This window comes from Lepisosteus oculatus, chromosome 4 (genome assembly GCF_040954835.1).
Source record: "Lepisosteus oculatus isolate fLepOcu1 chromosome 4, fLepOcu1.hap2, whole genome shotgun sequence".
NCBI classification, from domain to species: domain Eukaryota; kingdom Metazoa; phylum Chordata; class Actinopteri; order Semionotiformes; family Lepisosteidae; genus Lepisosteus; species Lepisosteus oculatus.
Window position 1 is genome coordinate 13,810,202 of NC_090699.1, and position 26,007 is coordinate 13,836,208.

Here is a 26,007-nt window from a genome sequence, read left to right on the forward strand (position 1 = left end):
GAAGTGAGAGAGACCTGCAGAGCTGCACCCTGTCGCTGGGAAGAGCTGCTGCCCTGTTAAGTTTTGTCAGAGTCCTGACCAGTTAAAGGCTGGACCAGGAGCTGGACTCTCTCTCCTGCAGGTTCAACTCTGACACTATACAATCTGTACAGGTATGTGTGGGCTGGATTGGACTGTGTGATGTGTCTGTCAGGAGGGATATGAGACCTGTGAGCTGTGTTACTGTAACTATGATAAAGAGTCTGGTGGGCTGATCTTCTGAGGACTGGAATAGATCCTTCAGGACAGGCTGATCCTACTGAGTGCTGGAGGAATGTGTTGAATTTTAGACATGGGATTAATTTTAGTAGCTCAAATGTGAGTGTTTTAAGATTGGTTGTGTTTAGTAGAGTAATACATATTTTTAAAGATGAATGTGTTAATGACTCAGTTCCCAGAATGTAGATCATCCCTGATAAAGTCTCTGCCGGTTAGTCCAGTCTTGGGCATCTTGTACTGCAGCATTCCAAAGAGCTGCAGCACTGTGTCAGTGTTTCTGTATCTACAGGTTGTGTTTCCAATGAGCTGCAGCACTGTGTCTGTGTACCTGTATCTACAGGTGTGTTTCCATCGATCTGCAGCACTGTGTCAGTGTACCTGTATCTACAGGTTGTGTTTCCAATGAGCTGCAGCACTGTGTCTGTGTACCTGTATCTACAGGTGTGTTTCCAATGAGCTGCAGCACTGTGTCTGTGTACCTGTATCTACAGGTGTGTTTCCAATGAGCTGCAGCACTGTGTCAGTGTATCTGTATCTACAGGTGTGTTTCCAATGAGCTGCTGCACTGTGTCAGTGTACCTGTATCTACAGGTGTGTTTCCAATGAGCTGCAGCACTGTGTCAGTGTACCTGTATCTACAGGTGTGTTCCAATGAGCTGCAGCACTGTGTCAGTGTACCTGTATCTACAGGTGTGTTTCCAATGATCTGCAGCACTGTGTCAGTGTACCTGTATCTACAGGTGTGTTTCCAACGATCTGCAGCACTGTGTCAGTGTACCTGTATCTACAGGTGTGTTTCCAATGAGCTGCAGCACTGTGTCAGTGTACCTGTATCTACAGGTGTGTTTCCAATGAGCTGTTGCACTGTGTCGGTGTACCTGTATCTACAGGTGTGTTTCCAAAGAGCTGTTGAAATGTCTGTGTACCTGTATCTACAGGTGTGTTTCCAAAGAGCTGTTGAAATGTGTCTGTGTACTTGTATCTACAGGTGTGTTTCCAATGAGCTGTTGCACTGTGTCTGTGTACCTGTATCTACAAGTGTGTTTCCAATGAGCTGCAGCACTGTGTCTGTGTACCTGTATCTACAAGTGTGTTTCCAATGAGCTGTTGCACTGTGTCTGTGTACCTGTATCTACAGGAGTGTTTCCAATGAGCTGTTGCACTGTGTCTGTGTACCTGTATCTACAGGTATGTTTCCAAAGAGCTGTTGCACTGTGTCTGTGTACCTGTATCTACAGGTGTGTTTCCAAAGAGCTGCTGTAGTGGTTGTGTTTCTGTCTGCAACTGAATACTTTTACCTTCAGGTGTTTATTTAGGTGTTGTATTGAGATGGTGCTGATCTTCTCCTCTGATCATCTCTGGTTCTGCTTCTCTGTGCTCAGGAATGGCCTCACCCAGCAGTGTCCTGTCTGAAGAGCAGTTCCTGTGCTCTATCTGTCTGGACACATTCACCAGCCCAGTGTCCACTCCATGTGGACACAGCTTCTGTCTGGCCTGTATTGGAGGATACTGGGACAGCAGTGATGTGTGTCAGTGTCCACTGTGTAAGGAGACATTTTACAGAAGACCTGATCTCCGTGTGAACAGAAGCCTGGCAGAAATCACTGAGCAGTTCAAGAGGACCAGAGTCAGCAGTGATGAAGGACTTTCTTCTAAACCTGGAGAAGTGTCCTGTGATATCTGCACTGGGAGAAAACTCAACGCTGTGAAATCCTGTCTGATGTGTCTGATGTCATACTGTTCAGTTCACATCCAGCCTCACTATGACCTTGTTAAACTGAAGAAGCACAGACTGATTGAGCCTGTGAAGAGCCTTGAGGACAGGCTGTGTGAGAAGCATGAGAGACTCCTGGAGCTGTTCTGCAGGACTGACCAGACCTGTGTTTGTGTGCTGTGTACTGAGACTGACCACAGGACACACAGCACTGTCCCTTTAGAGCAGGAATGCAGAGTGAAAAAGGTGGGTTTATGGTTATATATTAATTTAAAATTATTGTGAATTAAATTATTATAATCACTAGAATATGGATCAGTGGCTATAATCAATACATTCAGAAACTGATGGTATCTTAGCACAACTTCCCTGGTGTAAGAGTCTGTTGTCCAGCCCAGCATCAGTGTGAGAGTCGTTTGACCAGCCCAGTGTCAGTGTCAGTGTGAGCCTGTTGTGCAATGTTTGTGCACCAGCAACAGTGACTTCAGTGTCTCTGTTCCCCTGTTTGTCCACAGACTCAGCTGAGGAAGACTGAGGCAGAAGTACAACAGATGATCCAGGACAGACTGAAGAAGGTGGAGGAGATCAAACAGGCAGTGGAGCTCAGCAAAGTGAGTCCTGTCAATCCTTCTGAGTGGGGTACTGCAGGGCTCAGTGCTGGGGTCACTGCTCTCTCATCCAGAGAGAGAGGACACGTAGGAAGACTGGGAAGATAAAACTGTCCAGTTAAAGGACAAGATGTTGTTTATTTATAGTTAAATCAGATTTGCTGTGGGGCTACTGGTGCAGAATGTGTCACCCAGGTGAGGTTATAAATGCTGTCATTCCTGTATGTGAAGAACTTTGTGGACCTGTGGATTGAATACATAGTACATGCAAGTAAGTATTTATTTCTGACATTTCAGGGTTATTTAATTCATTCCCGTTACCTTATGAAGTCCCTGTTTTCTCCTCAGAGCTGCGCAAAGAGAGAGATTGAGGACAGTATGCAGGTCTTCACTGCTCTTCGAAACTCCATTGAGAGAAGCCAGGCTGAGCTCATCGAGCTGATAGAGGAGAAGCAGAGAGCAGCAGAGAGGAGGGCTGAAGGGATCATTAAAGAGCTGGAGCAGGAAATCACTGAGCTAAAGAGGAGAAACACTGAGCTGGAGCAGCTCTCCCACACTGAGGACCACATCCACTTCCTACAGGTCAGCACCCACTGTAGAGAGCAGATACAGTATCTACAGAGAGCAGGGAGACCTACAGGTCAGCACACACTGTAGAGAGCAGATACAGTATCTACAGAGAGCAGAGAGTCCTACAGGTCAGCACACACTGTAGAGAGCAGATACAGTATCTACAGAGAGCAGAGAGTCCTACAGGTCAGCACACACTGTAGAGAGCAGATATAGTATCTACAGAGAGCAGAGAGAGCTCACTGTGTGACTCTTAGTGATCTATACTGGGCTCTAGGTTTCAGACTCACAGGTGACTTATTGCCTTAGAAGGCTGTGGCCCCCCATGACTCTGAGTCTCTCCTGCTGTAGAGTTTCCCCTCCCTGTGCTCCCCTCCACACCCCAAGGACTGGTCTGACATCCCTGTTCACCCTGATCTCTGTCTGGGGGCTGTGAGGAGGGCTGTGTGTCAGCTGGAGGACAGACTCAGAGAGGAAGTCAAGAGGCTCTCAGAGGAAGGTTTGTGTTTCACTCCCTTTCCTTACTGATTCAACAAAATAAAAAAAGGTTTAAGTTCCAGTTAGAGAATTTAAGTTTTTAATGTTTTGTTTCCTGTTTCATGGTATTTTCATGTTATGATTCAATTTTAATATCATGGCTATCAATTCATTTATACAATTGATCTTTTCTTATTTTAATTCATATCAGGTGCCATTTTTAATCATTGTTATTTTCTATTTACCTCCCCCTGACTGTATCTGGACACAAGATCCTCATGACTGTGTTTTTCCATCAAAATCTCCTGACAGATTAGTGGGGTTTTCTTCAGGATCAGTAGTTTGTTCCAGTGCAGCTGCATGAGCTGTCAGTGTCTCTTACAGACCCACAGCTCCACTGGCCAGACAACACACTCCTGTGTGTTACTGTCCTGCCTGAGAGATCAGCACAGCACTACAACACACAACACTGCACACCTGGAGACCAGACTCCAGCAGGAATGTGCTCTCAGCTCTCTAACATCTTTCTCTCTGTTTGCAGAGTTTGAGAGGCTTCGCAAACATGCAGGTGAGTCTGTTGTCACTGACAGGAACTTGTCATTTACAAAGGTCACAGCAGGGTCACAGGGGTCAATACAGGCTCTTACTCTAACAGGAGGAGATGTTGTAACTCCTGCTTTATACAAATGCAACCATTCAAAATGCACGGTACAACCCTGTACCGCGCAAATTATCTACAGTTCACCGCTTTGTACCGTGGTACGTAATTGGCTGGCCAAAATGACCGACAGGGGTACTCGTGGTGCGTTGGTCGGTCGTGGAAAGATTTACTCATTTAATGTCTTTACTGTACATGTTTTAATCTGCTTAATATTGAATATTAATATGGAATTTTACAACTAAAGGAAAATTTTAGTAGCTGAGCTTGAAAAGAAGAGGAACATAATGCATCTGAAGGTCATAAGCTATATTAATTTAGGTATATAAACATATTATGTAAACTGTATATGGTTGGCACTGGTAGTTTAAATAAAAAATACACACCAGTATTCCACTTTCTCCCTAAACATTTTAAGCATCAAAGTCTTTCATTCGGTTACATACTGTGGTTATTTTGGAAAAGTTGTTACATGCTCCTTCTGACTATATTAAGTTTATATACTTTATAAAAAAGTTATATTGTTTAAACCTTATCGCAATATTTGCACTCGTTATCGCAATATAAATGAGTTAAACTGATGCAGACGGTTACAAAGAAAGTGGACCACAGTAATACTTTGAGCTTATAGCCTGTCCAAGGTCATTCATTATTAATAATATCTTCTGTAAAGACTTTAATGCATAAAATATTTAAGCATAATTAAAATACTTCTGATGAAGGTGGGAGGTTGTGTACTTTTGTCCAACTGAGCAATCTTGCTTTTATAAAATATACCAACTTTTTAATGTTTAATGATTAACATGCTGTAATACACAGTTTAAAATTATTAAAAGTCTAAAGAGTATACAACTTAAATTCTTAATTGGAAAAGGATTGTCCCTCAGCAGTGACCGGGATTCTAAACCAGGCGTTTTCTGGGGACAGCTCAAATGCTGTACATGAGAGGTTAAGTTTTATTAGCTCCACCTGGTGGTTTTGCAAGGTGCTTCCAGATACTAGTATCATAGCGATATCATGCGTTAAAATGCGCCACGCCTACGCGCATTTTGAATGGCTGGATCTGCACACAACTGATGTGTTTCAACGATTTAAGGATTAAATTTATTTAAAACTAAGGAAGGTAAATTAAAGAACCAAGAAATACAAAACACAGTAAACCTGACATAACACTTCTTCTGCAGTATCTGGAGTCACTGACAGGAGGACAATGTTATTTCCACACCACAGTGACTGACACCTCTTCACACACTCCTGGAGTTTGACAGTGTGTGTCTGTGAAAGAAAGACCACTTGTGTGTGTCTCACAATTCAACTGTGATTCTCTAGGAATCTGAATTCAGTCGCTGAAAAAACTTTCCTTCTTCAGTTCAACACATACAGTCATGACCAGTTACATCACAGTCTCAGTAAGTCTGTCATCTACTTCCATCTGAGAGAGGAGTGAGATACAGATCATTTCATCCTGTCTGTCTGCTCTCTGATCCACAGCTGATGTGACTCTGGACCCCAATACAGCTCATCCCAATCTCATCCTGTCTGAGGATGGGAAACAAGTGAGACATGGAAGCACACCACAGGATCTCCCTGACAATCCAGAGAGATTTGATACTTTTGTCAGTATCCTGGGAAAGGATGGGATCACCTCAGGGAGGCACTACTGGGAGGTGGAGGTGGGGGAGAAGAGTGGTTGGGATTTAGGCATCACCAGAGAGTCCAGAAACAGAAAGGGGAGGATCACAGTGAGCCCCCAGTATGGTTACTGGGCTGTGTGTCTGAGGAATGGGAATGAGTACAGGGCTCGTGCTGAACCCCCTGTCCTCCTCCCCCTGAGCCAGAAGCCCCAGAAGGTGGGGGTGTATGTGGACTATGAGGGGGGACAGGTCTCCTTTTACAATGTGGACAACAGGTCTCATATCTACACCTTCACTGCCTCCTTCACTGAGAAACTCTTTCCATACTTCAGCCCTAATCTCAACCTTGGAGGTAAAAACTCAGCCCCACTGATCATCTCTTCTGTCAGTCTCTCCTAATTGAATCAGCACGTTATTTTTGGTTGGAGCTTTCCTGGAAAACAATTTTGTTCCACCGTTGATTGTGTCAATTTTTTCTATTTTTTCTTCATGTTATGTGTCTAATGTCAGTACTCATAAGTTGTTCTGTGAGTACCATTACACTGTGACCCCCATCTTAACATAACCACCCTACTGTACTGGACTGTAGCTCCTATTGTAACAGACTGTTCTACTGTACTGGACTGCAGCTCCTATTGTAACAGACTGTTCTCCTGTACTGGACTGTAGCTCCTATTGTAACAGGACTGTTCTCCTGTACTGGGACTGTAGCTCCTATTGTAACAGACTGTTCTCCTGTACTGGACTGTAGCTCCTATTGTAACAGGACTGTTCTCCTGTACTGGACTGTAGCTCCTATTGTAACAGGACTGTTCTACTGTACTGGACTGTAGCTCCTATTGTAACAGGACTGTTCTACTGTACTGGGACTGTAGCTCCTATTGTAACAGACTGTTCTCCTGTACTGGACTGTAGCTCCTATTGTAACTGGACTGTTCCCCTGTACTGCGACTGTAGCTCCTATTGTAACCGGACTGTTCTACTGTACTGGACTGTAGCTCCTATTGTAACAGACTGTTCTCCTGTACTGGACTGTAGCTCCTATTGTAACAGACTGTTCTCCTGTACTGGACTGTAGCCCCTATTGTAACAGGACTGTTCTACTGTACTGGACTGTAGCTCCTATTGTAACAGACTGTTCTACTGTACTGGACTGCAGCTCCTTTTGTAACAGACTGTTCTCCTGTACTGGACTGTAGCTCCTATTGTAACAGACTGTTCTACTGTACTGGACTGTAGCCCCTATTGTAACAGACTGTTCTCCTGTACTGGACTGTAGCTCCTATTGTAACAGACTGTTCTCCTGTACTGGACTGTAGCTCCTATTGTAACAGGACTGTTTTACTGTTGTTTCCCCCTTGTAAGAACAGAATGAAGGTCACCATCAGACACAGACAACAACAAAACAATACACTGGTAGAGGACACTACAAATCTAAACATAATAAATTAAAGTTTTTACATACTGTAAGAGGACACGGGGAAGGGTCATCTCTAACAGGTACTTCCGAAACGAAACGCTGAAAATGCTAGAGATGGACCTTAGCGAGATGGCGGACAAAAAGAATCAGCTGACCAGTAGATGGAAAGGGTCTACCTTAAGAGACAACGAGACACAGCTGAGACGCATCAGGAACCGGGATATAAGTGGCCCGGAGGCAGTGAACAGCGCGGAAGCCGGTAAGGTGAATGTGTTTTGGAGGAAAAGAGTGGAAAGAGGTGGATGTTAAGGATCGGGCTAACGAACGACTGCAAGGAGAAAGGTTTATGATTTTGGATTACGGACACTGGTTTAGGATACATCGCGGATTGTCTTTATTACGAACTTTTGGAACTCGGAACGAGTCAGGACTAAGGGAACGGATTACGGACTGTATTAGGAAGACAGTTGTTGGAAGAAACGCCACGGATCGGAGGACAGTAAAGTGTGGTGTAAGTACGACCTTCGTTTACATAAACTATTCCCCCCGAGACACCACAATACGTACTGTACATCATTTGTTTTTTCTCATTTGGTATTGATCATTTTGTGTTGTGGATGTTATATTCACCCAGCATTACTAACAGATGAATTTTAAATGCATGTTATTTTTCCAGATCTTTATTTACGTCTTGTATAGTATAACACATTAATTCACATTAAAATGCTGAAAGATAAAGTCCATCCAAACAGCTGTGTGTCTGTGTATACAAGTGTCAGATAAGTGTGTCAGAGCTGTGATGGGGTGTCTTGCAGACAGGCTGGTGTCCCAGTGCGAGAGCTCGGTGATTTCAGGCTGGCGGAGACAACGAGGCGGTGAAGATGACTGAGGCAGGTCAGAGAGTAGTCACTCCTACCACCACAAGGCCCTGCTGAGCCAAGAGCTGAGCCCAGAGAAGAGCCCCCTGAGCCAGCTGGTCCTGAGGCTCACTGACCTGAGCCACACCGACACCAGCCAGCCTCAGGACAGCACTGCTAGAATCAAACAGATCACAGATCACAGATCACAGATCACAGATCACAGATCACAGATCACAGATCACACACACACAGAGAGAGGAGCCCAAAGAAGAGCCCCCTGAGCCAGCTGGTCCTGAGGCTCACTGGCCCGAGCCGTGCCACAGTGACACCAGCCAGCCTCAGCACTACAACCGAGGCAGGACGAAGAGTGATGGAGAGCAAGCGAGAGGAGCAGCAATGGTGATCAGGACTGGGCAGGAAGAGAGCGCAGCTTTCGGGGCAGGAGCAGACGGGGGGCTGGGCTGGTTTAGAAATTGGAGCCACTGGCTAAGCGATGGGCAGCAGACTGGTTAGTGACTGGGGGTTTGGAGTCATTCAGGTGGATCTAGATCAGGATAGACCTGGGGTCATTCAGGTGGATCTAGATCAGGATAGACCTGGGGTCATTCAGGCGGATCTAGATCAGGATAGACCTGGAGTCATTCAGGCAGATCTAGATCAGGATAGACCTGGGGTCATTCAGGCGGATCTAGATCAGGATAGACCTGGAGTCATTCAGGCGGATCTAGATCAGGATAGACCTGGGGTCATTCAGGCGGATCTAGATCAGGATAGATCTGGGGTCATTCAGGCGGATCTAGATCAGGATAGATCTGGAGTCATTCAGGCGGATCTAGATCAGGATAGATCTGGAGTCATTCAGGTGGATCTAGATCAGGATAGACCTGGAGTCATTCAGGCGGATCTAGATCAGGATAGACCTGGAGTCATTCAGGTGGATCTAGATCAGGATAGACCTGGAGTCATTCAGGTGGATCTAGATCAGGATAGACCTGGAGTCATTCAGGTGAACGTTGATCAGGACAGATATGGAGTCATTCAGGCAGATTCAAGCGGAACTTAATGCAGTGACACAGGTCAGTTCTTGTTCATGAAGCACCTCAATGACAGAGCACCGTGCCAGTGGCATAAGAGAGTTTAAGCAATGAGGTCTTGATGGATTGTCTCTGTTAAGTGGTGGAAGGGGACAGAAAACTCGGTCTGAGTTAGTCTGAGTGAAGCAGCTCTTTGGGGAAACTGGAGGCAGTGAGCTCTGGCTCTCAGAGTTTCCTTCCCAGCCCACAGAACACACAGCACTCATCTGGCTCAGGTCTGAATTGACACGGCGTTAGTCGAGCTGGTTGAAACCTGTGAACAGTTTGAAAAGTTATGTCTTTAGCCTTGTTTGTAAGGCCCTGTCTGTCAGGGACTGTCCTGGCTCATTTCCAGTTCATATGTTTAAACATTGCTTTCCAGAAGGATGTGCAGGGAGGAATGAAGCTGGGGATGCAAACATTCCTTGTGTGGTTATCATGGCACTTCCTACCTTTTATTAGCAGATATTACCTTTGGTCAATCTCAGCACTTTCTCGGGAATAATGTCGAAGACTGTGTCATTTTCCTGAGGGGTAACTGGAATCTGGAATCTCTCCAAAAATTCAGCATAAGACAACAATCTACCCTCTTTAGCTATCGTCCCACTAACTGCAACTTCCCATTCTACCATGTTTGCAAAAATATACTTTTAGTTTTGTTCTTTATTACTCCATTTATAGTATGTACTGTATGTGGTGAGAAATTCCATTTATATTAAATTCCAAGACAGTAGGACTTGAATGTGAAAGTTAGATAACCTAGTCAGGATTTTACTTGTAACAGAATGATATTTTAATAGAAAGCTGAGGTCAGCTGTATTTAACAGTTTGGCGAATCAGGCTCCATATATTATGTTTGTTTTTAATATAATTTCTAATCCAGTTGATTTGGAAGGTTATATACAAGGTATAAACATCTGAAACATTCAAACCACCCTGGTTTTGGGTTTAACAAGAGAATGGTTTCTGATTGCATGAAATTGTTCTTCCATATGAAGTGCTAATACTTCAACATCATCACTGATGTCCTTAGAAAGTGAAGCACTCGCAAAAGATAAGATAAGACTTTATTGATCCTGAAGGGAAATTGAGGTGTTACAGCAGCCCAGTCAAAGACAAGCAAAAACAGACATCGGAAAAGACAAAAAATTAAAATACGTACAGTAATACAAAATAAATATAAAATAAGTATATAGTTAGGTGTGTACAAAATATGCTCATAAAAGGAGAAATACCCTCTGCTTTCGACAGTAAGTCACCACCTGCCAGCAATAAATGTCTTATTAACCAGGACTGAAAACGTTTTCTGTTTTGTTTTGTCTAAAATGAATGCAAAACCTAACTCACATCTCTATTCTTTTTAATGCCCAGATATAGAGTATTGTATTATCATTTCCTTTACCGGTGTATTATCATTTTTTCCTAAATCAGAATATTTAAGACAAAATAGTTCACATTTACTCATATTTAATGATAAACCTGGAACAGCTGAAAACACATTTCTACCTCCAACTGCATCAGCCAGTTCTCTTCCATCCTTAAAGAAAACAGTATTATCATCCACTAGCTGACAAATTTTAATTTCTCTTCCTTCAATATTAATACCTTTTGTAGTGCTATTATTGATATGTACAGCCAAAGTCTGAGTAGCTAATAAAACAGAAAAGGAGATATCGGGCAGATATCCTTGTCAGATACAGTACCTCTACCGGTTGAAAGTCTTGGAGAAGTTCCTGTGAATAGTCTCACTGAGCTGTGGCCTCCATTGTCAACTGTCTTAATAACATTTTGAAAGTAAAGACCAGATCAAAAACACTAAGCATTTGAAACTAAATGGGTTCTACTTTATCAAAAAATTCATAAACGTATCAAATAACATCAAGCTGTCAATTTTTAGAATATCACTGCAATCCACCAAATTTCAATTAACAGGAATTATTACATCTATGTCTATCTTTCATGAACCAGATTGCAACTCATCAGTGATCTGATCCAGTCCTACCGTCAGTCGGTCCTTCCTCAGGCTAAGAGATTCACATCGTTGTCCAGCAGTGTCACAGGTCTCCAGTGTTCTAATATTAAACTGTCCTTATTGGGTTTGGGTGTAAGAGAGATCACTCCCTGTTTTATAAGGAGAGGGCATTTCTGTCATTTGCACGGATTTCTTGAAGACACTAAATAGGAAGTCTATCAACACATCTACTAACAGATAAAAATGGTAAAATCCACCAATCAGTTCCTCATTCCTGGGAGGTCTATTGTCTTTCTGTTTAAAATGTTTACTTTGATTTCACTCTGTGTGATCTGTTGGTCACATTGCGATTGAATTGACTCATCTACAGTACACATCCAGCACCTGTCCTTATGGAGAACAGGAATGAGTCAATGTCTGAATTCTCCTGCCCTTTTACAGAAATCAGCAACTTGAGAAGATATATCTCTAGGACTGTCCATAATTACACCATTAATATTTAACTTACTGATCAATTTAAATTCTAATTTCTTTTTCCAAGATTCCAGATCTCACCTGGTTGCAGTTGCAGCAGGTTCAGGTTTTCTTTCTCTTCCTGGGTAGAGTTAGTAATTTGAGGAAGATCGCTTACGGCTTTAACACTTGCATCGCCTCTGTTTCTTTTACAATTAACTAGAATTATTAGCAAGTTGTCTTATTTTACATTTCAAAGCAGCATCCTTTACAAAACTGAGGATTGTCCAGGAGATTCTTTTCAAATATCGAGGATATGTTTTTAGATTTCATAAATCCAGATGTACAAAAAATGCCTCTGTCATCTGTCAGAACTGCAGAACTCATCTGCACATCTGTAAAGAGATTTTCTCTCTCTTTGGAAAGTAGCCTCAAATCAAGTCCTGACTGTTTTGACGACTCTTGTTTGCACCATGACAACTCTAACTTCAGGATTCATGGACGTCTCCAGATATCAATGACACCCAGACAGAAACACAAACTGTCCAATTCAACTGACTCCACTACAGTTACCCTCTGGACCACTCATCTAAAGTATCATCACGTTCTCCGGATTCTCCGGACAATTTCCCTTCCCACTTTCCAGCTCCCCCACAGAGCCCTGTTCTGTCCTGCTCCTCCCACGGCTGAGCCACCCTGAAGCTCCCGGAGAGGGGACCAGAGGATCAGAGGACAGTCATGAGCGTGACCCGTCCTCAGCTGGTCCAAAGGGCGCCAGGGTATCCCGAGCCGACAGCACCCGGGTGCTTCCATTGGGAAGATGTTTCCCAGGAGATTCCCCCTTTAGAGCTGGGTGCCTTGAATTGACCAGCTCCTGGGCTCCCCAACTGGACCGCTGTGCTGGAGTTCCCGGCTGTTGCTGGTTGGACCCCTTGTGATTCATCCCTGTGCAGCGTGTCGGTCTCTTGGTCCACCGACACCCTGGGCTATTCGAGTGACTATGCGGCCTCTGTTCCTCAGGAGTCCACTCTGAAGCCAAGAGAGTGACACCCTGCTGGCCTGGGCTCCCTGACTTTGGTCAACAGGCTTTGGCGGACAGTTTTACTGAAGCCTGATGCTGTGTCTTGTCAGCCCTATTTCTTTTTCTCCTGGGATGCAAAGAGACGACCTTTCCCTTTTTCTTTCATAACTGACCGGCCAGGGCTGTCTAAGTTCCTCCAGCCTGCAATCAGTTATCTATTATCACATAATCTCTGTACTCTGTACTCACTTTTCCTCTGTACCGGCACACTTGATCTCCAGCCAATCTAGTGTCTTAAGGAATCTAAGCTGCTCTCTGGGCACTTGCTCTTGGGTTCTGTCCAGTTTCACCAATGGCATCTGCATTGTACCACTGGCAAGGACAGCTAGGCTCCAGCAGCCTTTATAACTGCTAGGTGGTGTAGTCGTGCACAAAGAGCAAGAATAATCCTTTTTTAAGGGGTCAGCTTACTGTGACATAAGGATCATCCATCGAACAGTGTGATGCTCATTACTATGAACAATTTTTCCTTTAAAGTTTCCTTTCAAAACAGCACCCCTGGCTGATGACTAGTGCCACTGGAAAACCAAATATCAGTCTCTCCAGTCATATCAGAACACATCCAGAGCATCTGGACCGGTCCTGTCCACACTGTAATGTCCACTACACGCTGGCCACACAATACTGACGCTTTCTGAAGTGTTTTCTTTATTTTTACCTGCTGCACACAAACAAGCACCAGTGACTGCAGACGAGTTCAAGCCAAACCAGTGATGTGAACCTGTGACTGCAGGCATCACGTGCAAACTGTACCAGAACAGTGGAGAAGAGCACAACGGGTTTTGTGTAATTATTCAACCAATCAGTTTTATTTTTTTACTGAATGCCCTGGGTGTCTCAGGACAGGCAGGCCCAGTCCAGCTGAAATCAGCAGACTGAACAGAACTGTAGTTTACTGCAGTGAGCTTTCTGCTGGTGTGAATCCTGATACACACTCTAGACACCTGCATCTGTACTTTCATCTGAGAGAGGAGTGAGATACAGATCATTTCATCCTGTCTGTCTGCTCTCTGATCCACAGCTGATCCCAATCTCATCCTGTCTGAGGATGGGAAACAAGTGAGACATAGATACACACTACAGGATCTCCCTGACAATCCAGAGAGATTTGATCATTGTGTCAATGTCCTGGGAAAGGATGGGATCACCTCAGGGAGACACTACTGGTGTCACGCTCTCTGCAGCCAGAGGGCGCTCCTTCTCTGTCCTGTCATTAGTTTCCAGTCTGTTGTCCTTCCTGTCCCTCTCTTTCCCTTGGGCTATATATTTCCGGGTCTTGCACTCTGTCCTCGCTCAGCATTGACGTTTGGATGTCCTGAGACCTGCCTAGCACCAGGGCGCCCCATGTCCGCTCCCTGAGGGCATAGGTTTCTATACGACATTCCTGAACTCTTTGCACTAATGAGCCCGGGCCTTTTTCCCATCTTGTCGCTACGCATATGGGTCTTTTTCCGCTCTCCTGCTCCCCACGGTTAATCCGTTTGGACATCCATGACAACTGGGAGGTGGAGGTGGGGGAGAAGACTGACTGGACATTGGGAGCCGCCAGAGAGTCCAGCAACAGGAAGGGGGTCATCACACTGAGCCCCCAGTATGGTTACTGGGTTGTGTGGCTGAGGAATGGGAATGAGTACTGGGCTCTTGATGACTCCTCAGTCCTCCTCCCCCTGAGCCAGAAGCCCCAGAAGGTGGGGGTGTATGTGGACTGTGAGGGGGGACAGGTCTCCTTTAACAATGTGGACAACAGGTCTCATATCTACACCTTCACTGCCTCCTTCACTGAGAAACTCTTTCCGTACTTCAGCCCCTGTCTTCATGAGGGAGGTACAAACTCAGCCCCACTGATCATCTGTCCTGTCAGTCACACAGGCTGAATCAGCACATTGTCTGATTGTCTCTCTGGAATGCAAATCATTTAGTTCTTATCTTGTTTGGGTCAAATTCTTATTTTTTCTTTGGTGTTATGTGATATCCAACCACAGCTTGGCATGTCCACCCAAGTTTGTGTATTTGCTTTCAACGCTACACGTTTATTTACCAAAAACAACGTTTTTTAATTTTTCAAATATATTTTTTCAAAGTATTGCAAATAGAATTGATCTCCAATATCCTCTAAACATGACCATTAAGTTTGTTTTCACTGCAGTAAAACTATTTTATAACAAATTCAGAATATAGTGGTGACAAGTACTTTACACAGAAGTTGCACAACGGTTGAATAATTTATGTTTTTACCAACAAAACCAAAACACAACACCACATACTGTACATCACAAAACACAAGACAGCCCGAGCTTTTCAGAACTGTGTTTTGTAACTAGATACAGTACATCAGCAGAAAGCAATTGAACCTTTTTCTCGTGTTTAGAGAAGTAAGAATGTAATTTATCGGTTCTCCAGCGAAATGCAAGCACGAAAGCAATAATTCTCTAAAATAAATGAACATTTCACCTATCTAAGTAAGCGCGTTCATGTTACTGTTTTACTGTGAAAACTCACGAGTCCCTGAGCCCTAAACTCCCCGCAGTCGCTCTTCTGTGACGCAGCGCAGGTGGGACTTCAGGGGCGCCTTCACCCACAAGAGTAAATGGTCTGATACTGCTCCCTCTATTCATGCTTTTAAGGTGGAATTCCTTTTTATTTCAATTCTATTCGAAATTTAAGGAATAAAAAGGCAAGACATACAATGGAATAATGTAAAAAGTTTAATTTTTAGCTTTTTGTAATTCCTCTTGCTGTGAAGTGCGTCTGTTTTCGTATCTTTTTTAATATTTTGTCTCCTTTTTTGTATTTCTGATGTTTAAATCACAACTTAATATAATAAAAGAGCTCAGGGTCCAAACGCTTCCTGTCGGTGCCTCTTTCCCAGTGGCTGAGTGCATGTCTGACGATAATTCATTTTAAAAGAATATTTCCTTCTCCGCCCGCAGTTTGATGACGTTGAATTTCATCGCGTCTGTCCCTGCACAGATGTAGCGACATATTGTGATCGTTCAAGTGGAGCCGCTCGGCTCAAAACAGGCGAAGTAGAGCAAGGAAAGGTAGGCAATATCGCTGTCGTTTTATTCAAAACTTTGTACTTTTGTACGAAATACTGTAGCGTCCACATGGGGGCTGTGGCCATGCGCACGCAAGGCAGGCTGGGAACGCTGGCTGAGGGGCGGGACTCAGGGACGGAGACGCCCTCTTCTCTCTTGTGTGTGTAATGTTGCCATAGCCAAAATGTAATGTAGTGGCTCTCTGAAGGCACCAGTTCTGTAGGGTTTGGGCATTTACTGAGACAATTATTAATTGTAGCAGTAAATCACAAAGTTGATTCTTTTGATGGCTTTAGAATCCAACCATGCGACATAACTCAAACAACGCACACACACAGGTACTAATACACGAGGATACATTTATTAATACATAGAATATGCATATAAACTTAACAGATCTTATCGAGAGGGTTATCAGAATACAAAAGATATATATTCAATCAGTTACAAAGTGTTACACATATCAAGAGGACATACGTTCAGTATATCATTCAGTAAGACCGTTTCGTAAATGAACTTGGTTATAACTTCTACATTAGATACTCGAAACAAGTACATAACTCTTAGGAATTAAATTGATACCGACTGGTTGGGATAACAATTGAATTCTCGAGCTGTAATGCATTGAAGTTGAATACTCATCCAATCTCTGGGGATTCAGATCTCCTGCGGACACAAAGAAACAGTTGCAGGCTGTTGCTGTCCAATCGGCGCTCTCTGGCTCCGTGCCAGGCTGTGCTGTGCGGCTTGCGACGGTGCGCTGCAGATGCTCACTGACCAGCTAGTTAGTGTTGGCTTTAACTAGCACAGTTTGTGCACAGGAGAAAAGATGACTGTGGGTCCCAGCAAGTCAGGAAGAGGACCGGTTCGTTCCTGATGAAGAGCTAGTTCTGAATAGTGATTCAGCTGTCCACAGTTCTGACCTGTTCACGAGGCCTGCTGCTGGTTACTCTCTGGTAACCTCCACTCTAGACTCTTAGAACAAAGGAAAGTTCTGGCACTCGGACACACTGGCCGTTCCGTGGTTGTCCGGGCTGAGTCTCAGGATGGTCAGGAGGCGCGCTGCGAGAATGTCCTGCCCTTGGGAGCCTTCTGCTCCTGGGCCGTCCTGCCCTGGAATTCTCCTTTGAATTCCCTTTAGAAAAGTCCACAGAATTCTCCTGAATCCTACTGAATCTCTCAGGCTCTCTGTGTTGCCTGTTTTTACCTGGAGGAACTTCAGCTCATTGATTGGCTGAAAGTTCCATGGGCATCAGAGTCCCACGTGGGTTACTCGGCCCTACCAGTCCCTGATTGGTTGATCAAGGTGAGATATGAGTCACTTAGTCCTGACACTTAGGAATGCAGTCCAGATGTCCATCTGGCACTACCCAGACAGATAGGCGCCAATGGATGACCATTGATCATGATAGCCAGGCTTAGCTAAGTGCATCCCCCTTTGGGAGCTGTCCTAGGAAACCTTATCAAAGGAACCTTAAATCAGCCTGCATGAATAGTTTCTCTGTGGCTGCACCACAGAGATGAACAGAGAGATGAGGCCTAATTTGGGAAAGCTCCGAAACACTTAATTCTGCCTTATTAATAAGCCTCGCCGCTACAGGTGTCTGTGCAGGTGTGGTGCAGTGCTGTGTCTCCCCTGTCCCTGTGTGTGTAACCCCCCTCAGCGTCTTTAATAAACGTCCTGCCAACCCGTGCCAGAGCCTCCGGACTGTTTCTTTCCATCAGCGAACCCCGTGAGTGTTACATCTAAATACTGTACGTCAGATAAGTGGGATTCTCATCAACTCCTCCTGAAGCAAGACCGTGGATGACAGAGCAAACAAATGGAAAGCAGCCTCCTGGCAGCAAGCACATCGAAGGGCCGGACAGCAGTCTCTCCCTGACTGGAGAGCTAGGTAGGACTGCGATAGCTGAGGCGGTACAGCAGCCTGATGAAGCAGAGAGGCAGAAACTGGGCGGCTCTTCAGATCGTTAACGACCGAGGTTCAGACTGAACACGCAGTGGAGGAGACAGTAACCGAAGCAGGGTAAGAGGAAGATTCGGCTCTGCCACAGCAAAACTGAATCGCCAGGCCTTACCGAGAGGGCAGGAGGGCTCTGAAGACGGGGCTCTCGAGTGACAGTAGAAGCCGAGGAATGTAGCTTGCGGTTGGGCATTATTCCAGTCAAACTTCATCAGAAGCCTTTAAAGGCAAAGTGTGCTCCTAGACCTATCACCTGAAGAAGTGAAGGATTATCAGTCTTGGTCGCTTTTGACTCGCGGTTTGGAGGTGCAGAGCCTGCGCTGGTGCTCCAGGAGGAACTCAAACTCCAGGATCACCAGGGGAGAGACAAGGGGTTTTAGCAGGTGAACTCAATCACCTCTTCCGCAGAGCTGAGGCGATCTCCATTACCTCTTCCACAGAGTGTATCCTCATATTCCCAGAGAAGTGCAGGCAATCTCCGTTACCTCTTCCACAGAGTGTATCCTCATATTCCCAGAGAAGCGCAGGAAAAGTTAGCGACCCATCGGTTCATTTACAGCCTGACTCCCGACCGCTGGGTCGCCCCAGTTGTGTCTAGAAGCAGCGCTCCAGAATGCGTGCGAAGTAGAGGGGGTATTTAGTGACACAGCTCTATCACCAGGGGCCAGTCAGCCCTCCTCTCACCAGTACAAACTCCCATGAGGCCCAGACAAGGAGGCCTCAGCTGCCGCCCCGTCAGAACAAGGAAGTGGCCGGGGGTCCATGCTGACTTGTGCGCACCATGGACTCTCCACCCAGTCTCTCCTGGACCACCAACCCAGCTCTGTGTGCACAACATCCTCACTGCTCCTGAAACCCAGTTGTGTTGTCATCCATCTGTCGGTACAGGGGAGGCTGTGACAGGCCTTGCTGGACAGGGGCTCCACCGCCACCATCGTACACCTGGATCTCCTTCCTGGATCTCCTTCCTGCAGGCGGACAGCTACAGCCCGCAGGCCTCTTCCAGAGACATTTTCATTGTCGATAACGATGTGGGCGTCGTTAAAAGCATTGTGAAAGTCCTCCAAAATGTGTTTCAGTTGTACAGACAGAACATAATTTCTTGCTGTAAAAAAACACCCCCAGGCATACTTTGTTGCTATAAATATGTTCCTAAAAAGGAATAAAAAAACCATTTGATTCAAATACAGTAGCTTTGGCAAAATCTATGGCTACATTGCCCTTGAGCTGTGAAGCTTTTAGATTGTGTTATTAATTAGTACTACAGGTCCTTTATGCAGAACTCTCAACTGTAGGTGCCTTATTGAAAAAATCATTTAAAAAAATGTTAAAAGGTTTCACAACCCAAAGCAAGGCTTGGAAAGGTCAGAGGACCTGCTTTGTGTGTAAAACACTTACTTGCAGCATTGAAGAAAGATACAAGATGTGAAGGAGGGGTTAACTAAGTCCTTTCTGCATGAGGACTGCACCTCTAAGATACAGGCAGGAAAGGGGGTAAGTATTCCAGATGCCAGCTAGGAAACCCCCCAGGGAAGGTAATCTAACTGACCATTTGGCCAGAGTCTGTAAACTGTCCAAACACCGTGACTTCTCCCATTACCATAGTAATGAGCTACGTCAGAAGTGGCAGGAAAGGGCTATATAAACTAAAAGTTTGTACCGGCACTTTGAACAATACTTCGGTTTTGCTGTTCCTTGCGGGAACAAGACTTCGGTTTTATTGTTGCTGCGGTGTGTCTGACTGGCAGAGGAGGGAAAGGACAGAGGGAATAAAGAGCTCAGGGAGGGAAAGGCTGGACCTGGAGCTGGACTCTCTCTCCTGCAGCTTCAGCTCTGACACTGCAGGCTCCTTCACTACAATAGAGAGCAGAGCTGCTGTGCTGAGGACTGGGACAGGTCTGGACAGCAGGCAGCCTGTTCCTCTGTGCTGGAGGAGTGTGCTGAGGATTGAGGGACGGGAGGAGCTGTTGAAGAGACACTGTAAGTGCTGCTCATACAGGAAATTGTGTTTGGCGGGAGAATTAACTTTCAGTTTCGTTTCTGATTCAGACTTCAGTTTCCAGAGTGCTGTTCTCCCACGTTGAAGCTCCCTTTGACTCTCCCAGTCAGTCCAGTCTGGGGTTTCCTGTACTGCAGTATTCTAGTGTCTGTGCAGGTGTGTCTGTGTACCAGTATGTCCAGGTGAGTTTCTGTTGTTTTTCTGCTCTTGTCTGTAGTTTAAATGTATCGACTGTGTGAGTAAATTCTGGTATATAATTGTGAGGAAGGGCTGTGTTATTGCTCTGGTCACATGGCCTGTGTGGCCCTGCTTTGTGTAGCGTGATGGTGTATTTGTTGTAAATGTTTATATATGTGTTTTGTGTTTAATGTGTTATCTGGTGTGGGTCCACAGACTTGTCTGGTCTTATTATGCTGTGTTCGGTTCAGAACTGCAGCCTCACCCTGTTAAATAAGGTTCACCTGGGGGCTCAGAGTATTTACCCTGGTATAGAGGGGAAAAAGTGAGTGATTTGTTGGTTCTGTTGTAATTGTTGGTGTGTTACTGGTTTAGTTACCCTCCTGTATTCCTTTTTTTAACCAGCAAAATCGAACTTGTTCATCGTTATATTTTGATGTCCTGTATTTTTCTATGACCTGACTGGTCATCCTTTCTGGTGGTCAAGTCACAATAATATTTACTGTGCTATCAGGTTTTCATTTTATGTGCTAAAATGTGACTGATTCTTCGCCTTTCACACTGTGTTTATTTGTATTTATACTTTTAATACAGTAATTTCAAATGTGTTACTGTGATTTTCCTTGTGTGTATTGGTATTATGACAGAAATCAAAGTTAATAATAATAATTAATAATTGCTTACACTTATATAGCGCTTTTCTGGACACTCCACTCAAAGCACTTTACAGGTAATGGAGACTCCCCTCCACCACCACCAGTGTGCAGCCCCACCTGGATGATGCAATGGCAGCCATAGTGCGCCAGAACGCTCCCCACACACCAGCTATCAGTGGGGAGGAGAGCAGAGTAATGTAGCCAATTCATAGAGGGGGATTATCAGGAGGCCATGATTGGTAAGGGCCAATGGGAAATTTGGCCAGGATGCCGGGGTAACACCCCTACTCTTTTCAAGAAACGCCCTGGGATTTTTAATGACCACAGAGAGTCAGGACCTCGGTTTTACATCTTATCCGAAGGACGGCGCCTGTTTACAGTAAAGTGTCCCCGTCACTATACTGGGGCATTAGGACCCACACAGACCTAATGCCCCCTGCTGGCCCCACTAACACCTCTTCCAGCAGCAACCTTGGTTTTTCCCAGGAGGTCTCTCATCCAGGTACTGAACAGGCACACACCTGCTTAGCTTCAGTGGGCTGATAGTTGTGAGTTGCAGTGTGATATGGCTGCTGGCTACAAAGTTAGTGTGTATCAGTGTGATGTTGTGTGTATATCTGACTGTGTTGTGCTGTAGATACAAACTCGTCTATTGAGTATCTGTATGAAGCCTCTGTCCCTCCAGATCAGCTCTGTGCTATTTGTATTGTATAGGTAAGGGCTGATCTTCTCCTCTGATCGTCTCTGTTTCTGCTTCTCTGTGTTCAGGAATGGCCTCACCCAGCAGTGTCCTGTCTGAAGAGCAGTTCCAGTGCTCTATCTGTCTGGACACATTCACCAGCCCAGTGTCCACTCCATGTGGACACAGCTTCTGCCTGGCCTGTATTAGAGGATACTGGGACAGCAGTGATGTGTGTCAGTGTCCAGTGTGTAAGAAGACATTTCCTATAATACCTGATCTCAGTGTGAACAGAAGCCTGGCAGAAATCACTGAGCAGTTCAAGAGGACCAGAGTCAGCAGTGATGAAGGACTTTGTGCTAAACCTGGAGAAGTGTCCTGTGATTTCTGCACTGGGAGAAAACTCAAGGCTGTGAAATCCTGTCTGGTCTGTCTGGCCTCTTACTGTGAGACTCACATCCAGCCTCACTATCAAGGAGCTGCTTTCAGGAGACACAGACTGATTGAGCCTGTGGAGAGCCTTGAGGACAGGCTGTGTCAGAAGCATGAGAGACTCCTGGAGCTGTTCTGCAGGACTGACCAGACCTGTATTTGTCAGTTCTGCTCTGAGTCAGACCACAGGACACACAGCATTGTCCCTTTAGAGCAGGAGTGCGGAGTGAAAAAGGTGGGTCTTAGGACTATATATGTAATTTATATTTTTGTACGGTAAATTTATCACTAGGTTATTGATCTGGAGGTGTGATATTACTTCATAAACTGACATTACTTATCAAAGCTTTAGCATATACTGTACCTGGTAATCAACGACACCATCTTCAGAAGAGTCTCCTCCCACAGGAACAGATATGTGCTGTAGTCTGGACAGGGACAAACTTTATGAACTTTAACAAATAGTTTCAGATGTGGTTTTACCTGAAGTTCAGTGTGGGAGTCTGTGATCCAGTTCAGTGTCAGTGTGAGAGTCTGTTGTCCAGCCCAGTGTTTGTGCACCAGCAGCAGTGACTTCAGTGTCTCTGTTCCCCTGTTTGTCCACAGACTCAGCTGAGGAAGACTGAGGCAGAGGCACAACAGATGATCCAGGAGAGACTGAAGAAGGTGGAGGAGATCAAACAGGCAGTGGAGCTCAGCAAAGTGAGTCCTGTCAATCCTTCTGAGTGGGGTACTGCACAGCTCAGTGCTGGGGTCACTGCTCTCTCCTCCAGGGGACACTTAGAATGACTGAGGAAGGCTAGTCATGGGCCAGGCTAATCAGAATAAACACCGCCAACAATCTAACACATCTCCCGGCAATAATAATCTAGCTCCTGTCAATTCCTGCAAGTGATGGCATCCGGTTTAATTATCCTGCTCCCCGATCACTACCACACCCGAGAATCCCACAATACTTCAGGGCTCCCTACCTGCTTCACAGCGCTCAGTATTGAGTCAACGAGTGGAGCTCCTTCTCTCTCTCTCTGTCTCTCTCTCTGTCTCTTGTGTCTCCTTGCCGCTCAGTGCTTCTTGTTCTCCTGGCTATCGACCGTTCGGATTCGTCCTGAGGCTTTACAACTTATTGACTTTGCGTCTCGGATTCATAGGGTCCAATATCTTTACATTCCCTGGTGTTGAAAAGCCAAAGTCTTAGTACAGTTAACACACAGAGAGAGAGAACAGTGAGGAAGATCATGAAAATCCTCCTAATTATCATTATAGTTATCCAGTTAACGGACATGATATTGACTGTATCCCCCAGGTGTGGAGTGACTGATACAGTGTTTCCCTTCCTAGTTGTAAAGCTTTTCTTAAATTGAAAAGATTATTATAAGAGCAATTATTTTATTTACTATCACATTTAAATAATATTGCACCCATTCCTGTTACCTCATCAAGTCTGCTGGTGTCTCCTCAGAGCTGTGAACAGAGAGAGATGGAGGACAGTTTACAGGTCTTCACTGCTCTCCAGTGCTGCATTGAGAGAAGCCAGGCTGAGTTCATCGAGCTGATTGAGGAGAAGCAGAGAGCAGCAGAGGGGAGGGCTGAAGGGATCATTCAAGAGCTGGAGCAGGAAATCACTGAGCTAAAGAGGGGAAACACTGAACTGGAACAGCTCTCCCACACTGAGGACCACATCCACTTCCTACAGGTCAGCACCCACTGTAGAGAGCAGATACAGTATCTACAGAGAGCAGAGAGTCCTACAGGTCAGCACACACTGTAGAGAGCAGATACAGTGTCTACAGAGAGCAGAGAGTCCTACAGGTCAGCACACACTGTAGAGAGCAGATACAGTATCTACAGAGTGCAGAGAGTCCTACAGGTCAGCACACACTGTAGAGAGCAGATACAGTATCTACAGAGTGCAGAGAGTCCTACAGGTCAGCACACACTGTAGAGAGCAGATACAGTATCTACAGAGAGCAGAGAGTACTACAGGTCAGCACACGCTGTAGAGAGCAGATACAGTGTCTACAGAGAGAAGAGAGTCCTACAGGTCAGCACACACTGTAGAGAGCAGATACAGTATCTACAGAGAGCAGAGAGTCCTACAGGTCAGCACACAGTGTAGAGAGCAGATACAGTATCTACAGAGAGCAGAGAGAGCTCACTGTGTGACTCATAGTGATCTATACTGGGCTCTAGGTTTCAGACTCACAGGTGACTTATTGCCTTAGAAGACTGTGACCCCCCATGACTCTGAGTCTCTCCTGCTGTAGAGTTTCTCCTCCCTGTGCTCCCCTCCACACCCCAAGGACTGGTCTGACATCACTGTTCACCCTGATCTCTGTCTGGGGGCTCTGAGCAAGGCTGTGTGTCAGCTGGAGGACAGACTCATCGAAGAAATGGAGAAAGTACCTGGAGTCAGTGAGTATTACTGTGTGAACACAGCTTGTTTCTGAGGTTCTAAACACCTGTCAATGTCAGTAATCAGGTGTGTCTATTCTTCTTTGTGTTATGAAAAACTGTCTCCACTGCTGTCTGTGTGGAGATCAGGTGTGTGAACAGGTGTGTCTCACTGCTGTCTGTGTTGAGATCAGGTGTGTGAACAGGTGTGTCTCACTGCTGTCTGTGTTGAGATCTAGTGTGCAGGAGGGTGATCTTGTGTGTCAGGGGTGTGTGCAGCTGGAGAAAGTGCTGTGTGATGCTGCTCCTCCCACAGTGGAGTTTGAACTGCTCTCTGTCCCTGAGCCTCAGCTCTGCCTCAGTGCTTCAGTCATAAGCTCTGGAACAGAGAAAGGGCTCAGACTCCTGTGAGGAGGCTGCTCAGTCACTCCTGTCCTTGTCTTTGTACTGGAGGCAGTGGGAGGTGTGGAGCTGGACTGTGTGATAACAAGCTGGATGAGCTGTCAGTGTCTCTTACAGACCCACAGCTCCACTGGCCAGACAACACACTCCAGTGTGTTACTGTCCTGCTTGAGAGATCAACACAGCACTACAACACACAACACTGCACACCTGGAGACCAGACTCCAGCAGGAATGTGCTCTCAGCTCTCTAACATCCTTCTCTCTGTTTGCAGAGTTTGAAAAGCTTCACAAACATGCAGGTGAGTCTGTTGTCACTGACAGGAACTTGTCATTTACAAAGGTCACAGCAGGGTCACAGGGGTCAATACAGGCTCTTACTCTGACAGGGGGACATGTTGTAACTCCTGCTTTATACACAGCTGATGTGTTTAATGTTGTGAGCAAAGTCCCTCAGATGGGCTTTGTGCTTATCAGGGAGAACATGACGCGCCACACTATACCCTGAGGAACCCCAATACTGTGTCACTCCATAGCGACCACATGCGTTGCTCCCTAATTTAGCTCATGCTGAAAAGCTTTAGTCTGAGTGAATGGGAACATTTGATTGAAGCATTAGAGAGGTCTGGATTTAACGAAGAGTTAAGTGTTTGAGAACTGTACACTCAAACCCCACAGATAGAATACAGGTAAATGTCAACCTCACAGGCAGCAGAGCTTTAGAAAGGGGGACACGTCAGGGATCCCCACTAACCCCCATCCTGTTCACTTTCTATATCGTACCCCTTGCCCGAACAATTAGGCAGGACAAGGGCATAAGGGGAACAATAATAAAATATATATGATTATATCTAGTAGAATATAAGAGAAGAAGCTGCACTGGAGAGGCTGGCGCCGGGGCAGCACAGACACTCTTCAGCAGGGAGATCTGCAGGCTCCTGTGTGACTGTAGACTGTGGCTCTGTGCCTGTAGTGGGGAATCGATCAGCCTTCCTAATATGGGCAGAGGAATAAATGTCCATATGTGGTATGATGCTTTGGAGATGTACCACCACTTAAGGCTCAAGTCCTTGCGGCATCACATTGGATGGGTGTAGAATATCAGAAGGAATCAGGGGCAGAGCCAGTCTCATAATAAATAATCTGCTGATTAAAACCTCGTGTACAATATTGTGACAGTATGGAAGATTAGTGAAAGTTCAGGGCTTTGGTGACAAAATGAAAAATTATATCTGCTTGTTTCTGGGCTGCTGTCAGCCCCTCGGTTTCTTCAGAAAACAGCTTGCTGTCTGGTCCCTCTGTTTCTGTTACTCTGAGGTCCTCTCTGTTCCTCTCTGGTTTCCTGCACAGTCGCAGCACTGGGAGAGTCTCTCACACTCCCAGCTACCTCACACTCCGGCTGTTTCAATAGGAAGAAGCTCAGCTGTCAGGTATCAGGACCACAAGGGCCCACAGCTGACTCCTCTCAGGCAGAGATTAGAGCCGAGTGTCT

General features: G+C 45.4%; 1 protein-coding gene and 1 pseudogene across 3 annotated transcripts; both read left to right on the forward strand.

Moving 5' to 3' along the window:
* LOC107075957 (E3 ubiquitin-protein ligase TRIM39-like) lies at positions 1 to 10,572 on the forward strand. 3 transcript variants are annotated; one of them, XR_011189401.1, is made up of 8 exons: positions 1 to 152; positions 1,641 to 2,218; positions 2,488 to 2,583; positions 2,929 to 3,162; positions 3,502 to 3,649; positions 4,169 to 4,195; positions 5,777 to 7,850; positions 8,155 to 10,572. XR_011189401.1 is itself a non-coding variant. In XM_069188836.1 (7 exons), exons 2-7 carry the CDS (start codon positions 1,643 to 1,645, stop codon positions 6,316 to 6,318), a joined length of 1,623 nt encoding a protein of 540 aa, XP_069044937.1. In that variant the 5' UTR covers positions 1 to 152; positions 1,641 to 1,642; the 3' UTR covers positions 6,319 to 8,082. The 3 variants fall into 3 exon arrangements, 1 of the variants encoding a protein (XP_069044937.1); XR_011189402.1 differs by having other exon boundaries at positions 8,159 to 10,572; XM_069188836.1 differs by lacking the exon at positions 8,155 to 10,572 and having other exon boundaries at positions 5,777 to 8,082.
* The window catches only part of LOC102698799 (E3 ubiquitin-protein ligase TRIM39-like), a 25,346-nt pseudogene continuing 7,100 nt past the window's right edge, over positions 7,762 to 26,007 (forward strand).